At 41.7% G+C, this 18275-nt stretch overlaps 2 protein-coding genes across 6 annotated transcripts in view; both read left to right on the top strand.

Annotated features, from left to right (window-relative positions):
- The window catches only part of hnf4a (hepatocyte nuclear factor 4 alpha), a 73815-nt gene extending 68394 nt beyond the window's left edge, over nucleotides 1-5421 (top strand). For both annotated transcript variants that reach the window (XM_004918548.3, XM_002933183.5), the window contains exons 7-10: nucleotides 23-175; nucleotides 988-1224; nucleotides 1446-1571; nucleotides 2092-5421. In XM_004918548.3, the coding sequence (XP_004918605.1) occupies nucleotides 23-175; nucleotides 988-1224; nucleotides 1446-1571; nucleotides 2092-2234 (659 nt within the window). In that variant the 3' untranslated portion in view covers nucleotides 2235-5421. The remainder of the gene's footprint in view (nucleotides 1-22; nucleotides 176-987; nucleotides 1225-1445; nucleotides 1572-2091) is intronic.
- An 848-nt stretch (nucleotides 5422-6269) lies between these two features.
- On the top strand, nucleotides 6270-17730 carry ttpal (tocopherol (alpha) transfer protein-like). 4 transcript variants are annotated; one of them, XM_012971760.3, is made up of 5 exons: nucleotides 6270-6373; nucleotides 10865-11314; nucleotides 13215-13408; nucleotides 13572-13682; nucleotides 14056-17730. In XM_012971760.3, exons 2-5 carry the CDS (start codon nucleotides 10879-10881, stop codon nucleotides 14329-14331), a joined length of 1017 nt encoding a protein of 338 aa, XP_012827214.1. In that variant the 5' UTR covers nucleotides 6270-6373; nucleotides 10865-10878; the 3' UTR covers nucleotides 14332-17730.
- The last annotated feature ends 545 nt before the right edge of the window (nucleotides 17731-18275 follow it).

Below are 18275 nucleotides of genomic sequence, written 5' to 3'. Positions count from 1 at the left end.
TTTTTTTGTTTCTCCTCACTAGGAAACGACCGAGTTATTCCACGGAATTGTCCAGAACTTGAAGTGGGTCGTGTGGCGGTGAGAATTCTGGATGAACTAGTTCTTCCCTTCCAAGAACTTCAAATTGATGACAACGAATACGCGTGCCTAAAAGCCATCATATTTTTTGACCCTGGTGAGGATGACTCTAAGGCAGTTTTAAGACTTCATTTGAAGCCTAAATTTTGGTCAGGGCCTCTCCATGGCTCTAACAAGGTTACAAATATACTGCTGTATTAGTAATTCAGCCACTATATTCTAGTGCAGCGAAGAAATGTTCGCCCTTAAACCTCACTTTAATAAACCTTTTAGGGTAATGTCCCAAGGGGAGATTAGTCGCCCGCAATAAATCTCTGCTGCCGGGGGCGACTAATCTCGCCCATTCCCTTGATTGCCGATGGAAAGGCTTTTCGGGAGATTAGTCGCCCACGGTAGCAGAGATTTATCTCAAGCAACTAATCTCCCCATAGGTCATTACCCTTAGGTAGGAAAACCTGAAGGGACAAATACACATTCTTTCTTAGTCTCAGACTAAGGCTTCAAAGTGAAGTGCATTTAGGAGAACTCAAGACTCCATGTTTGTTTCTTCAAGGGTGATGCTTTTATATAAGTGATGTTGGCTTGGTTCCTGCACCAGGAGTAAAGTAGAGCTAGCATTATCCTGACACATCTGGAACAAGAACCATATTTGATTTTCACCAGCCTGCACAACATACACCCTATGCCAGCCACACTATCTTGAGAAGTCTTTATCCCCACCCACCAATTCGATTGATCTATTGGCTCAACTAAGCATCTAACAAACTCTTTCCCTTTTTCATACCCCACTCTAGAAACAGCACCTATGTAGACTTCTAATATTTTTATATCTTACTACATTCTGTATGTCAAAATGGATAAACTGGGCAATAAAATATGAGCATTAAAAGAGTATTTATTCTCTTTCAGACGCCAAAGGTTTGAGCGATCCCACCAAGATCAAGAGAATGAGGTACCAGGTGCAGGTTAGCCTGGAAGATTACATCAATGATCGGCAGTATGACTCAAGAGGAAGGTTTGGGGAGCTACTCCTCTTGCTCCCTACACTGCAGAGCATCACATGGCAGATGATCGAGCAAATCCAGTTCGTTAAGCTATTTGGGATGGCCAAGATTGACAACCTGCTGCAGGAAATGCTCCTTGGGGGTGAGTATGTCTTCAGAAATATATGGTTTGGGATCGTCTAATAAAGTCATCCCATTTTGAGTCTCACTAGTGCACCATTTAAGTGCCTGTTACACAGAACCTAGTACGGTCTTTTTCTTTTGACTTACTACAGGTGTTGCTGAATCTTTCTTTGGTAACAGTGAGTGCTCACCTGTATCCATTAATATTTGGACTAACATATCAATTTAACTTCCATTTAGGTTCTGCGAATGAAGCCCCACACACCCATCACCCTTTGCACCCACACCTGGTTCAAGATCATCTAGCAACAAATGTTATTGTAGCCAACAACACACTGCCATCCCAGCTTCATAATGGACAGATGTGTAAGTACTTGTACATTTCCTTTTAACACCTCTGTGACCACTGGTCTACACTTACTCATATGATCAAGTCATAAGAATTCCTTGGCACTGTGAAATAGACTCTCATTAGATCAAGTCACCAGACCATTAGATTCAAGTCAACAGAAAGCTACAGTAAGAATAGGGTCAAGTACTGTGTTTGAAGGACATGGTACAGGTAAAGTGACGAGAAGAGAACAGCATAGCTAGTGAACAGAGCAAGCAACACAGAATCGTGGGAATGGGATTCATTTTGCATGGTTGAGGGCCATGGATAACATTTGTCCCATGGCTAATTCAAGTCTTAAAGATCCTAAATGTAAAATAGGTGTACCCAATATTTAGTGGTCCTTTTCTGTAGCATACTGAAGCAAAATGTTGCTGTAAAGGAAGTGGAGAGCAGAATGACTAGGCAAATAAGTGATTGAAATTGATTTTTCTAGCCAATAGCTACCTTAAAAGATAAAATGTAATATTAATGGTCATTAATATATTTTTTCAGCTACCCCAGAGACTCCCCAACCATCCCCACCTGCGGGCTCAGGGGCAGAGCAGTACAAAATCGTGCATGGAGCCATTGCATCGGTCAACAAACAGCCAACCTCCATTCCACAATCAACCATCACCAAACAGGAAGCTATGTAGGAACTGGCCATTGTACAGATAAAAAGACTTAATGGCTGTGGCTACTTAAACAACAGCAAAGAAAGTTAAAAAAAATGACAAAAACTTTGTTAATGGCCACAACATACTACACCTCTCTGGAGAAGCCTGGGGATTTTTGAAAAATGTTAAACGAAGATGAGGAGTGGGAGTTCTGGTCCCAGCTGCCAGTGATGGGGTTGTCTACAGTTTTTTTTGTGGTTAAGATCTTTTTTTGTATAGTCAGTTTTTTTAAGTTGATAATCTATGGGTATGTATAATACTTTTAAAGTAAGTAAATATATAACATATACAAACAGGTAGATATGAGCTGCCATTATACCTAATGCCAGCTCTACCAAGTCAATGCATCTTCTGTAGAAGCATTTACATCTACAGGGTGTTAAAAGTAAGGATAAAAGAGTTGTTATTGTATTTCTCTCTTATTTTGTCATTTTAATGATCTTTTTCCCAAACTTTCATAAACTTTGGGTACAAAAGTAGGTATATATTTATCGTACTGAGTTTACTACTAAAGTACCTAATGTACAGTACAGCTGGAATGTCTAAATGTTTGCTAAGGAGGCATCTTGCCCGGTTGTTAGGTGACTGGCAATAATTCCAACACCCAAATTTTCTTTCATGTTATAATCTGAATCATTCTAACTGAAATGGAAGAAAATGTCATATATACATACAGTATATATATACTGAAGTAGAAAGATGTCATCAATATATCGTATACTAGAGTCAAACAAAAAGATGTCATCAATATATCATAGTTATACAGTAGTCAAATATAGCTCTTCCCTAATCCCCATTTGTTAACATGAAAAAAAAATGCTGGAAAGAGTATTTTGTAACATATATAAATATTTCTGTAAATGTTTTACTGTTTTACATATAATGTCACCATTTGTTTTCCTAAACAATTTATTAGTGTATGTAACTTCAACATAAATGTACTGTTCTCTGTTACACAGGACACTGGGTTTTCACAAGATGATATATATATTATCATGGTTTCTCTGTATTTCCTCTTCATTCTAGCAAGGTCTCCCCAGACTGCACAAATGTAATTAGAAGAGACTTCTGTGATTCTGTTATAAAGTTATCTTGCATGTTAGACATAAATCATCAGAGAACTTTTTAGGTGCTTAGGGGAGGGTGTTTTCTTGTATTTGGGAGGCTAATTTAAGGCATTTTTGACACAGATTCATTCATATTATCCCAACGCCAATTTCACTTATAATACCCCAGAACATATGGCAGGACAAATGCAGTAGACATTTCATTTATAACACCCACCAGAACAAATTGCAGATAAACCTAGTGGCAGTTTGAAACATAATCCCCCAGAACACATTGCTGGATAAATACAGTACCAACTCCGTATATCAATACTCAAACAATACCTGGCAGGATAAATAATGTTCTATATTGAATATGTCCATTCTGTTTTATAGGAAATTGGTACTGGTTTGGTTTGACAGCCAACCCAAGCCTTTCAAAAGTTAATTAAATCTGAGTTTTTATGTATTTCTACAGTTTGGATACACTGAATCCAGAATTTAGTTGAGGATTAAACCAAATCCCATGTTTTGCAGGATTTTGCCAAATCCATAAGGTGGTCATTCACAGGAAGATTTGCTCGTTTGGCGAGGTTGCCAAGCGAGCAGATCTTCTCCCCACATGCCCACCTAAAGGTGGGCGATATTGGGTTAATTTGATCATTTGGCCCTAGAGCCAAACAATTGAATTACACTGCCAGGCAAAAGCACTGTCAAATCAAGGAACGCATCAACGAGCCGATGCGGCCCGATCCAACAGAAAATCAAACCTGCCTGATCGAGATCTCCCCAACTTTAGATATCAATTGGGTAGGCCCATTGGGGGTGCCCATACATGGGCAGATAAGCTGCCGAATCAGTCTGAAGGACAGGAATCGGCAGCTGAAATCTGCCCTAGTATGGCCATCTTTAGTGTTCAACCAAACCGAATGTAAACCCTAAAAGTTATGCGGCTTTAATGCCACCCAACTGAATTTTACAGCTAGTGGGGAGGCAGTCGAGGCAGGGCCATACATGGGCAAATAAACTACCAACTCAGTCTGCCCATATGTAGCCAGCTTTAGGGTTTAGATTCAATTCTGTATTCAGCTGTAGGAGGACAGATTTGGTGCATCCCTACTAAACATACTTAATGTAATATATTTCGGTGAAATCGTTTTTTTGAATATTTGTGAATGTTACAAAATATTCTTTCAACCTGGCATATTTTATCTTGTGCTTCCCTTTCAGATTTTTGGATGTGGTTTTACACCACATGGAGTGACTGCCTATTAAACTTTTCACTGCCAAATTTTCCACTTCCATTAAACCTAACCGCCCCTCTTCATGTACTCAGGTTGGACAGTACTTATTTGTGAACCCAGGAATATGGGTTAGGTTTGTCAAATCAGGGAGCATGTCGTCACATATGGGGATAACCTTGTGGCCCAAATGGGGCATGCTGGGAGTTAATGTGAAACTAATGCACAGAATGTGCCGCTGCCATGACCTTAATGCTGTTTACTATTCTGCTTGTAAATAGAAATGTGATGTTTTCAGTAATTTATTCTCCAATGAATGCACTGCTTAAATTATTTTTGTACATTGTGATGATTGTTGCAAATTAACAGTTTTCTATGGAAATAATTCAGAGCCTTTTTTTATTAAGAAAGTGTTTAATGTGTTTATTATTGCAATATCATGCTTTGCCTTTCTTGGAAATATACCTCCTCTATTAGTAGGGTTTATGGTTTCTGCCCCCAAACAGTACATTACAAAAGTATTGTTCATTTTAAGCCCACAACATGCCCTCTCTGTATTTTTATATACATAAGGATGGGAACTGCCACATTGCTTGCCTCATTGGAGACATTATAAATGGTTTGTATGCTTTCAATGGAAAGCAATATGGCAACTCATGTGCAAATACTTCTAATAATAAGCTCTACCCTTGTCATGTACTGTTAATAGGTAATATAATAAATAACCATGCTAACACGTTATTTTTGCCTTTATAGTAAAATACTATATATTTTACATGTAGCTGTTTGGCTAATTTTTGATAGTTACTGCATTTGAATGGAAAAAAATATTCCTGCCTATAGTTTATTATGAAATAAACGTGTTATTTTATAATTGTACGTATCTGTGGTTTTCATTCTAGACACCTGTATGAGAGCAGTTCCATTTGGGGTAAGGAGGCTGTAGGCAGTTGCTCAATACAAAATTTAGATAGCTAGAATGTCAGCCATAAAGCAGGGCAGGGCTGCTGCTTACATTGGGTACCAGGATCTCTGCCATAGAGAATATTTCGATGCTAATTTGTTTAACCTAACAAAAATATTTTGCTACCCTTTTCCCCATCATTGTCTCCACTGCTTTTTAGTAACGCCGTCAACTACATTTTTCCTTGGTGCTAGTTTGGAAATAAAACCCCCATAACTGCGGGTTACCGGCGCTTGTGCGCAAATTGTTATCTTTAAAACCCAGGAGAAATATCAGAACTGAGCAAATATTGCAGCCATAAATATCCGTCCCACGGGCGAACGGCTGTAAAACTGAGCTGGTGGCGGATTAAAAGCCAGGGACGTGGCAGTGCTGACTCTGTACTTCTGTACTGGGAAGGATAAGCATGGAATAAACAGGTGAAAGGGGTGATAATCTCAGCCTGGTTGGCATGAATACTAATAAAATACTGGGGCAGAGGTACCCATGCAGGCACGGCACTAACCACTGAGTCCGTTCTTTCTATTCCATATACTAGATTATACTCACTGGTAGCCCCCATATATATATTAGTCTGAGCTCTGTGACTGTGAGGTTTCTCCTGCACATAAGAGCAGGGCTGCAAATGACCTTGGGGGGGGGAGAGGAACCCAATATTGCTGGCACTCGGGGACGGGCAATAATGCTGACTCACGCAGGTTACAAAGTCGAGTGAGCGGAATAACAGTTTGTATTAACTTTCCCCAGAATAAACAGCCCAAACTGCTGGTTTTTAGCACAAGTATTAACAGGCTGCCGGATAGATGTGTAACCAGGAGCAGGTGTGCAAGTAAGGCCGGAGTGTTCTGTGATTCACTGGCTCAATAGGTAAGGGCAATTATCTATCTGCATGTATGTAAAGGGGCTTCCGGCTTGGTGCTGTATTATTTAAGGGGAAATATGCATTCAATTATAATTTGGACAACAGAAGCTATACCCCAAGCGTGTGATGAGCTATATTCTTATCCTGCACAGGGAAACAAAGGGGTACTGAAAGGAAAAAATATGGCAGCTCCTGCAAATATGTATTAATGCAAACATGTAGTAAAAGAATGCCCTGAACACATAACCCTCTAAGCCAGTGGTTCCACAGCTTTTTACCCTAGGGCAGTGAGCCCCAACCAGTGGCTCAGGGGCAACATGTTGCTCTCAGTGCCCCCAAACCAGGTAGTTATTTTTGAATTCCTGACTTGGTGGCAAGTTTTGGTTGAATAAAAACAAGATTTCCTACCAAAAAAAGCCCCCTGTAAACTGATAGTGTGCATAGAGGCTGCCTAATAGCCAATCACAGCCCTTATTTGGCTCCTCCATGAACTTTTATGGTGCTTGTGTTGCTCTCCAAGTCTTTTTATATTGACTGTGGCTTACGAGTAAGAAAGGCTGGGGACCCCTGCCCTAGGGGGCCTGAAGGATTGGGAAGACTAATATCACACTAGGGATGTATATTTATCATGCTGTGTAAAAAATGGAGTGAAGCATTAGTGGTGATGTTGCCCAGGGCAACCAATCAGCAATTAGATTTCAAGCTGGCCAAGCTTTCTATAGCATAGGGATTGCCATTACAATCTTGTCTGACAAGATGGTGATAGGACAGCAAAGAAATGGGTCTTTTAAAGCGCTGTCTGTGACTGCTGGCAAAAAACAGGGCTGTCCTAGAAAAAGTGCGCCACACAGAGTATGCAATTTCAGCATTTGTGTGAGGGATGTGGGGCCTTTAAATTGGTTAACAATTTCATTAAACTTGTTCTCATCATTCTTCTGAGGAAGATGTTTTACCCCCCAAGGCACAGCCACTGGCAAGTAAACCCAGGGCCAATTCTCCATCTCTACATGCCTAAAGGAGCCTGTATAACCTATGATTCCTTTCATTTTACTTCGCCCTAGTTTGCACAAATACACTTTTTTTGATCAAATTGTGAGGAAATGTAGAGTAATAGATTACTGTTAGTGCAATTTTCACTCAGTCTCCTCCTAAACAAGCACTTGTTTCGACCCCAAATGTGAAAAATCTGCCCATTGTTGGCACAAAAACACTTGGGCCCTCTGATGCCACTGCAAAAACAATGGCGTGAAATACTCAAGATTGCTTTTGGTGAATTTCACCCACTGCCTTCTCCTAAATTAGCCATTTTGTACAAAAAAAACCCTACAGATTACTGTCGGCGCCCATTCGATTCTCCTAAATTAGTCCTTACATTGCCCACTGAACCAGAACTTAAAATAAAGTCTGTTTATGAGTAATCACTGGGTGACAGCCGGTGGGGTCCAACACCTCTGTGACACAGGAGAAACCCCTGCCAGCACCGGTCTTCACCGACGCCCTTTTGGGGCCCCGGAACTTTCTGCTACGGAACTGACAAGGAACCTGCACACATTAGTTTGGACTGGAAAAACGAAAAAACTGTCGAAAAAACAAACTCTGACCCTCAACAAGGCACAGCCACTGGCAAGTAAACCCAGGGCCAATTCTCCATCTCCACGTGCCTAAAGGAGCCTATATAACCTATGATTCCTTTCATTTCACTTCGCCTTAGTTTGCACAAAAACACTACTTTTTGATCAAATTGTGAGGAAATGTAGAGTAATAGGTTACTGTTGGTAATTTCACTCAGTCTCCTCCTAAACAAGCACTTGTTTCGACCCCGAATGTGAAAAATCTGGCTATTATTGGCACAAAAACACTTGGGCCCTCTGATGCCACTGTAAAAACAAAGGCGTGAAAAACTTGATTACTTTTGGTGAATTTCACCCACTGCCTTCTCCTAAATTAGCCATTCTGTACAAAAAAAACCCTACAGATTACTGTCGGCGCCCATTCGATTCTCCTAAATTAGTCCTTACGTTGCCCACTGAACCAGAACTTAAAATAAAGTCTGTTTATGAGTAATCAGTGGGTGACAGCCGGTGGGGTCCAACACCTCTGTGACACAGGAGAAACCCCTGCCAGCACCGGTCTTCACCGACGCCCTTTTGGGGCCCCGGAACTTTCTGCTGCGGAACTGACAAGGAACCTGCACACATTAGTTTGGACTGGAATAACGAAAAGACTGTCGAAAAAACAAACTCTAACCCTCAACCTAAAAACACTTTTGAATAGGACTTATTTTAATCTTGCCCTAATTTACACAAAAATCCTTTTGGGGCCCTGGAAACTTCTGCTGAACTGACAAGGTACCGCACACTTTGGCTTTAGGCCCAGAGGAAGAGATTATTTTTGGTCAATTTCACCCAGTTTTCTCCTAATTCTGCTCTTATTGCTCCCCTGAATTGTGAAAAATCTGCCTGACACCCTCAAAGCACAAAAACCTCTCTGCTTTTTGGTCAAATTGGAACAAACACTTAGGCTGCAAGAACTGGAAGGAACCAAGAAAAAAAAAGTATTTTTTCATTCCCTAGAACAAGAGCAAAAAATTGTCAAAAAATATTGGAAGCTGAGGAACTGAGGGCACAGTATACCGCCAACACTAAAGAGCTACGCAAGTTACGCAAGTTACGCAGTCCCCGCTCGCCACGCCCACCAGGCGGCTCCGTGACGCCTCCGTGCGCTTACCTGTGGCGTGACGCCATAATCTCGCGTGATGAGACTTGCGGCTGCGGGATTTTGTGTAGCACAGGAGGCAAGGAGCGGGCGTTTGACAGCTTGTGTGGGAGGTGTAAGTAGCGATCCCGGAGTGCGGGCTGTGGGAGGGAAGTCGGTGCTGTTGGGCAGGATGCAGTTACTTGGAGTTTAGGTAAGGAGGGCGGCTGTCAGTGAGCGGCAGGTTCTTTCCTTCACACAGCTGCTTTCTGTACTGCACGTTTTGTCTCAGAGGGTTGTGTCGGTACAGCTGCACAGGGATAGTGTAAGGTAACGGGTGAGCCTATCTAATAACCAGGACTAAAACTTCTGTTACAAACCAGCAGTACAGTAAGCTGCGTATGGGAACGAACAGGCAGCACCCGAGAAACCCCCCTCCCAACCCTGCAGCTCACTGACAGCAGGAGGCAGGGCCAGCCTTAGCACCCAAACCCACATTTCCCTGACCTGCAGCCTTGTGCCTTTATATGGGCACAGAACCCCTCAGTGACTTCTAATATCCTTATCATTTACAGTAGGGGGTACATTATCCCTTATAATACATGAGTGATACTCAGAGTTCCCTGTATAACTCAGCCTGCAGCCTTGTGCCTTTATATGGGCACAGAACCCCTCAGTGACTGCTAATATCCTTATCATTTACAGTAGGGGGTACATTATCCCTTATAATACATGAGTGATACTCAGAGTTCCCCGTATAACTCAGCCTGCAGCCTTGTGCCTTTATATGGGCACAGAACCCCTCAGTGACTTCTAATATCCTTATCATTTACAGTAGGGGGTACATTATCCCTTATAATACATGAGTGATACTCAGAGTTCCCTGTATAACTCAGCCTGCAGCCTTGTGCCTTTATATGGGCACAGAACCCCTCAGTGACTGCTAATATCCTTATCATTTACAGTAGGGGGTACATTATCCCTTATAATACATGAGTGATACTCAGAGTTCCCTGTATAACTCAGCCTGCAGCCTTGTGCCTTTATATGGGCACAGAACCCCTCAGTGACTGCTAATATCCTTATCATTTACAGTAGGGGGTACATTATCCCTTATAATACATGAGTGATACTCAGAGTTCCCCGTATAACTCAGCCTGCAGCCTTGTGCCTTTATATGGGCACAGAACCCCTCAGGGACTGCTAATATCCTTATCATTTACAGTAGGGGGTACATTATCCCTTATAATACATGAGTGATACTCAGAGTTCCCTGTATAACTCAGCCTGCAGCCTTGTGCCTTCATATGGGCACAGAACCCCTCAGTGACTGCTAATATCCTTATCATTTACAGTAGGGGGTACATTATCCCTTATAATACATGAGTGATACTCAGAGTTCCCTGTATACCTCAGCCTGCAGCCTTGTGCCTTTATATGGGCACAGAACCCCTCAGTGACTTCTAATATCCTTATCATTTACAGTAGGGGGTGCATTATCCCTTATAATACATGAGTGATACTCAGAGTTCCCTGTATATCTCAGCCTGCAGCCTTGTGCCTTTATATGGTCACAGAACCCCTTAGTGATTTCTAATATCCTTATAACTTACAGTAGGGGGTACATTATCATTTACAGTAGTGATACTGAGGAGTCTTTGGCTTTACTTCTTTGGTTTTTAATATTCTGTTTTTGAATGACCCAAATAGGAGGAATATTCTGGTTCTGGGTGGTTGGTTATGCTGTGGGCTCCAGGATTATCTGTTGAATATCTGACTTTTGTGTTTATTTTGATTAATAGTTGACCTCTACTCAATGGCAGAAGACAATGAGACATCCTTAGGAAGTTCATCTGTTTCCACACCCCTTGAAGACCACTCTGCACCTCAGCAGGGTTACGTCTGCAGTCTGAGTCCAGAACTTGTCCTTAAAGCTCGGGAGGAACTACAAGAAAAGCCAGAATGGAGGCTACGTGATGTCCAGGCTCTGAGGGACATGGTATGGAAGGATTACCCCCACCTAAAGACTCGAGTGGATGATTCCTTCTTGCTTCGCTTTCTCAGAGCCAGGAAGTTTGATTATGACCGGGCCCTGCAGTTGCTGGTAAACTATTACAGTTGCCGGAAGGCTTGGCCAGAGGTTTTTACTGATTTGAGACCCTCAGCTGTTAAGCCCGTGTTGGACTCTGGCTTTCTAACAGTCCTGCCTCACACAGACACAGAGGGGCGCCGGATTGTCTGTATCCGTCCTGGTAGGTAGTGACTCATGCTGAGCCTCATTTATAAAAAGAGTGCTAGGTGCAAAAACAGGTGCTGTTAACAAGGTTGTTCACCTTTAATCAGCTCTCAGCATGATGTTAAAAACGATACTGTAAAAAAAATTGCAATTGGTCTTCATTTTTTATTATGTGTAGCTTTTGAATTATTTAGCTTTTTCTTCAGCAACTCTCCAGTGTGGAATTTCAACTGCACTCTGGTTGCTAGGGTTCAGATTTCCCTAGCAACTGAGCAGTGATGTGACTGAGAAACTGGAATATGAATAGGAGAGGCCTGAATAGAGAGATAAAGTAATACAGAACAATAGTTCTCAGGCTCAGTGACCCCCATTTAAAAGCTGAAGAGAGTCAAAAGAAGAAAGTAAGTAATTCAAAAATGGTAAAAACACAAATAATGAAGACTGATTGAAAGGTAAGAATTGCGACTTCTATAACGTACTAAAAGTTAACTTAAAGGTAACCCCTTTAAAGAACAACTAGATGAATATGAAATGCTGGCTTTTACATAGACAAAACAGCATATCATATATGGGGCATTGTAAATGATCCCTCGTATAGAAATTTTACTTCTTTGTTAAGATTTAGTCACACATAATGTGACAGGCGGAGGCCTTTGCAATATCCAGCTGAACAGGTTGGTTAAGAAGAGATTCTGCCAGTATTTATGTCAAGGTCACAATGATCATATTGTTTTCGGCAGGCGGGGTCTGCTGGATACGGCAGGCAGAATGCAAAAATGTTAATGGGCCAGTAACATCTTTCCTAACACTCGTTCTGTGTTATTAATATACATCATTAGAGTTAATAAATGTTGCTGCAGTTCATTACCAGCGTTTCTCTGCCGTGTTTTCATGGTCTTATAGTCACTAAACTCAGCGTGCGCTCCCTTGAGCCATAAATCTTTAAAACACAAAGGACAAACCCCCCCTTCTCTTAAAGTCAGACACTCTGCTTCATTCAATGCACGCAACTTCTAACTGCAATACATCTTTCTAGGGAAGTAACTGACACGCACGCTCTGCCACGTGACCAGTGTTGCAAGAGTAGCATGTTCCAGTTGAAGCAGAAGTAAATACCCTCATTGGTAATGTTTGGTGCAGAGAACCCCCCTCACCAGTGGAACTGTTGTGCCACCTGAAATTTGTCACTTTTGCTCCCAGCTTGCACTGCACTGACCCAGACCATGCACACTAAGCTAGGACTATGGGGCTTGTTCCAGTGCACATATGCCTGCCTGCCAATCAGTGGGCTCCAAACCGGGAACAAAGGTGATGTGGCAGATAAGCCACTTCAAACACCACTATGCTGATTTTCAGGAGGTACACTCAGTGAGTAATAAGTAGGGACGCTCCGAATACACTTTTTTGGATTCGGCTGAACCCCCAAATCCTTCGTAAAGGATTTGGACAAATAACGAATCCTTATTAGCATATGCTAATTTGGTTTTGGAAGGGTTAAATGCTGGCGCGAACTGTGCGCGCGGCAAAAATATTCGGGTTCGGTTTGGCCAGGAGCATGGATTCGGCCGAATCCGAATCGTGCCAAAAATGGCCGAATCTTGGCTGAATCCCGAACCGAATCCTGAATTCGGGGAATCCCTAATAATAAGCAGTGGTGGTGGTGTTGGTGGGAGGCGGGGATACAGATCAAAATGGGGTCTTCTGCACTGGCCCAGAAATGAAAAGATCAGTGGGAGGTTTACTTCCCCTTAAGCAGTTGTGGGCGGTCAGCAACTACATGGACCAGGAACGTTTAAGTCCTGCATGAGTGACCAAGAATATGGTGCTGTCGTTGCTCCTACTATTTTAAAATAGGGTGCCTTACTCACGAATATCTGTCTACTGATTCCCATCTTCCTATTGGCTGTTTCCTGTAGGCTGCTGGATTCCCAGAGATTATCCAATCACAGAGAACATCCGTGCCATATATCTCTCGTTGGAGAAGCTTGTGGAGTCTGAGGAGACTCAAGTTAATGGCATTGTGATCTTAGCCGACTACAATGGAGTGGGGTTGACACACGCTTCTCACTTTGGGCCCTTTATTGCCAAAAAAGTAATTGGAATTCTTCAGGTAGGTGACTAACCCATGGATACAAAGACCTCTTAACAGCATCCCTTTAAGACTTTTATTAAAGGCCATGTCAGTTTGCATATGAAAGCAAGTTACAGAGCAGGATGCACTCTGTTTCCATTTGTACCCCCCAGAATGACATTTTTTTGTCCTTTGCACGCAGGACGGCTTTCCTATCAGAATCAAGGCTGTCAATGTCATTAACGAGCCGAGAATATTTAAAGGCATATTTGCTATCCTGAAGCCCTTTCTGAAAGAAAAAATAGTAAAAAGGGTAAGTGCTGCAATTCTGTTCGGTATTATAGCACGCGGGGTCAGGCTGTTCTGAGCTTGGGAAATTCTGCCAATGATGTAACAACACTAAAAGCTGATGCAAGAGTCAAAGGGTCGGATTCACCGAAGGTCCATATTTCCTCATTTTTAAAGGTAGAATTGTAACATTTGTTTAAAGTGGTAAAATGTGGACCAACTGACTGGAAAAAAGCATCTATTTGCCCTGCTTTTAATGCATGATTTCAAGGTCAAAATGGCAGCTACCTGCAATGCATTGTAGGAACTAAAAGTTAAAAGTTGGTGTTGGTTATTGCTGTTAATATCACTAGCCAACCAGGCTAACCATGGGCTATAACCCTCTTGTCCCTTCCTAGTTCTTTCTCCATGGATCAGACTTGAATTCCCTTCATGCCAACATACCAAAGTCCATCCTACCTGAGGAATATGGCGGCACTGCTGGAAAGCTGGACACCACTGCATGGAGTCAGATACTATTAGATTCTGAGGAAGACTTTGCAGTACATTTTGGCCTGGCGCATCCCACGCGGGAAGGATCGCTGCAGGGCTTTCTCATGAACGATACGGAATCCGATTCTCTGCAGTTCGAGGAGTCCGCGCGGGGTGTGAAATCCCAGCTCTATTGTTACTGAGTTGTATATGATCTCAAGAGTATATTTTGCTAGCGCTTGATTGACCAATGTCTCAGTTATAGCTGTTTATCATTCATTTGCTCTCTCCTTATTCATCCATGTTCCTTGTGCACTGTCTGCCTTCTGCTGCTCATATGCCAACAAAAACTAACTGCCAAAATAAGCCAAAGCATAGTCATCCTTCACATTAAACATAAATTGAGTTAGTTGTAGGGCCTCCATTGTTATTGCAGAGTATGAAATTCAGGTCTGCAAAGCTGGTAGTCTCAAGCTAATACCCAATGTAAGAGGATGCTCCAATCAGAATTCAGCTTAGTCGCCACCATGCTGCCATGGAACATAGGGAGATTACTGTGCAGCTGATAATAGCCTGGAATTGAACATCAGGTTTAAACATGCTGATTTGCAGATATGGGGTTTTAGAGAAAACCATTAGCAATAATGGCATACACAAGGAACAGGGAGCCGGAGTACACAGAGAAGTCTGGATTCTCATTAGGATCATTTTGCATTCATTAGTAGGATCTTGTCAGTATTACTACTAATGGTGCAACACTGTTAATGAACACTGATCCCTGATGTTGCTAGAATACAGCTCTCAGCATGGATGAACCCTTGGTAATATGGTTGTCTGCTGGGCATTATAGTCCAGCAATATTTGGGTAATCCATGTTGAGTTTATGTTTGGCAGTGCTGCACTCAGGGCAATAGTTTAGTGACTGTCTCATTGAAGTTAGTGTTGACACTGGGGTACTCTTTTCCTACTGTTCAGATAGTGTGAAAGACCCTGCTCATATCAGTGTTTTACTTTTTAACTCCATCCTATAGTCACATATTTAAAAAAAAAAAAAAATATGCTCTTGTTTTTTATTCAATGGTTTCTTTAATGAATTGCCTTGTGTATGAATACTCGGCCATATCAGTGCCGTAAAGCCTACCTAACAAGCTATCCACGCTCCCTTTCTGACACAAGTGGAGGTGGAAATGAAGGGAAGTGCTCTCACATTCCTCCTGTTAGAGAAACAATTAGTAGGAGCACTTCTGCTAATTGTTCTAAGGGGGCCCCTAAGGGTGACTCAGGCAAAAGCCCCCTTTTCAAATTGATATCATCCTGCCCGGGATGCATTATTGCTGTGTGCGTTCTAAGAGATTGTTGATTGGTAGTGAGTAAAGTTTACTGTATAAAGCACAAAGTAGGGGCAGATTCCTAATATCTCAGGGCACGGGGGCGTTAGAGACCAAATGAATGGTGGTCTGCTTTGAGGGGGTTGATGCTTTTGGTGACAGAGCAAAAGCCTAAGATGCTTTGCTGGATTTTTGTTTATTATACATGTTCATTAAGGCCTAATGGGGCTGTTTAATTGTCACCCATTGCCTAAACATCTATTATAGGGTTAAGGGAACAGTTGTTGGCCATTGTTTCTCATTTTTTTTATTTCTGTTTTCATGGTTTGGGCCCAACATTCAGATGAGTGCAGTTACCATCTCAGCATTACATTGTGTACTGTTATAAGGCATAATGGCACAAGTATACTTGGCAATGCCAGGGGGCACTTTAGTACCTGTACAGGTTATGAAACAAAAATGTGTCAGTTGGTGCCTAACACACCCTTCCGTGATTATAGCTTTACGCTATTAAAATATGTATAGCATACTGTTAAGTGGGTTTTAGGAAAGCAGAGGAAATTCAAGTCCCAGAATCCATGACTTCAACACAAAGCAAGGTAGGGGAGGGGTACTTTACATAGTAGAAAATGTCATGTGGAAATCGGTAATTGCGAAGCACAAATAAAAGGGGGTTGTATTTGGTAGATGTTTTATATGGAATAGTTGCTGTTACTGTTCTTAAAGAGAAATTTGAGCTAAGACTGTGTTGATGATGATGAGGGAATTCTTATGACTTACTGGGGGTGCTGAGTGCATAGCTGTTGGACATCTCCACCTCCTTTGCCCTTCATAAGCCAATCACAAAAGCCCCAAATCACAAAGTCATTCCAGTGTAGTATAGTGTGTAGGGATTTATCCAGGTTCCATTCCGACCCCCCCCCCCCCCCCACAGTTGGCTGTGCTGTACTAGGCACCTCCATTAATGATCCATTGCCACCTTGCCCGAGAAAATAAATAAATTAAGCCTGTAACGTTCTAGCTATTAGGCTGCAACGCCCACCAAGCCTTCTGACTTTGGTAGTTTGGTAGTTGTAGTTCAATAACAGAGGTCTTGATAGAATGTCCTGTTACTGGGAAATTCCATACAGTTATAGGGGTTACAATCCAGTGTCAGTGCCATATTTATATAGTAGATGAACTGGCAGGGAATGGGTAAGTATGGAATATAAACTATAGCGCTCTTGGGGTATCTGTCATTAATGGGAAAGTAAGCTTCATTTAGCAACTGATGTTTGTATTATATTTATATGTTTTAGTTAAGGTCAGGTTGGACATAGTTATTAAAGCGGAAATAAAACTCCAAACATACTTATAATATTCCTTATAGCATAGGGTATCTATAGCTGCCAATAAGTGAAGCCGTAGCTTACCTTCCTGTTTTTTCCAGATATATTTGTCATTTGGAGATGTCAGATACATGAAGAATACACAGTGTGCTTGCCCTGAGGTGCAGGCATAAAAAACAAATATGGCTGGTGAAACCAAGAAAGAAGTGATATGGCTGCTGGTTGGGCAAATCAATGCTTCAGCCCTCCACCATAAATGTAAGATGAGGGCTTTAGTGCATAAAGGCAATATTACTGTGTGCTCAGAATATTTGTATGCTATGTAAGCCATAGGGCTTGTTTGGTTAGACTGATAGACAGCAGGCCCTGGAGGAGATTAAGTGCAGACAACAAAACCTCCAGTCCGCCATAGCCCTTAAAAAAGACTTCAGTAAAGACAAGCATTATGCAAGGAATGTTCTGGGCACACAATATAAACTATACCCACATACTGTATTTCTGTTAAGAGTAATTGGAATTGAAGCTCCATATATGTAGGAGAAAGGGAGGATGGTGGCAGACGGGTCTGTAACTGTGGCATATTGTGTATAGTAAGGCAAAGCAAACACTTCACCCATTGATTGTTGAGAATGTTGCATTTCCCTTTCTTAAACCCTAAGAATACAGAGGTAAAACATGAACGTCTCCTAAATGTATTATAATGAGATCTGCCCTCTGCTGTGAAGTAAGTCTGAGCAATATGGCTGCTGTACGGGTTGCTAGTATAGTGTAACATACAATAAATAGAACATTGTTTTAGAATTTTTGTGCTCAATGAAATGTTTATTTTTCTACCCTGGTTTATCCATCAACATTTTATATTGTATATAAAAGTGGCACTTGGGTCTCTTTCAAATGTCAGTTTATATGCATGGGTCAATCCAATAAAATCTACATGTTTATTCTCTGGCTGTTTCATTGGATTTGGCTCAGCTGTGGTACAAGCACTAGAATGCCCATGGAGGATAGAAGTGGGGTTGGTTCTTTTGTCCCTCTACAAAGGAAGTAAGAGCTACAAACTTTTGTGCGGAAGCAATTTAAAGGGCAAGTGCCAAATTTAAGACTTGTTCCCAGTAATTGCTATTGTAAGCAAGTGTTTCTTTTTACTCACTGTATATTCTGATTAGTCCAGAAGTTATGTACTTAACTCAGAGGTCTTTAGTACAAGGCAGGATGGACAGGAGCCCTCCGACAGTGAAGATCAGTTACTATGTAAGTGGCTACAGCAGCCTAGAGCACACCGAGTATATAAAGGTATGGGATCCTTTATCCGGAAACCAGTTATCCAGAAAGTTCCGAATTACGGAAAGCCTGTCTCCCATAGACTCCATTATAATCAAATAATTCAGATTTTTACAACGGATTTCCTTTTTCTCTGTAATAATAAAACAGTACCTGTACTTGATCCCAACTAAGATATAATTACCCCTTATTGGGGGCAGAACAGCCCTA

Source organism: Xenopus tropicalis, chromosome 10, assembly GCF_000004195.4.
Source record: "Xenopus tropicalis strain Nigerian chromosome 10, UCB_Xtro_10.0, whole genome shotgun sequence".
NCBI classification, from domain to species: Eukaryota; Metazoa; Chordata; class Amphibia; order Anura; family Pipidae; genus Xenopus; species Xenopus tropicalis.
This window is presented reverse-complemented; position numbering and strand designations above follow the sequence as displayed.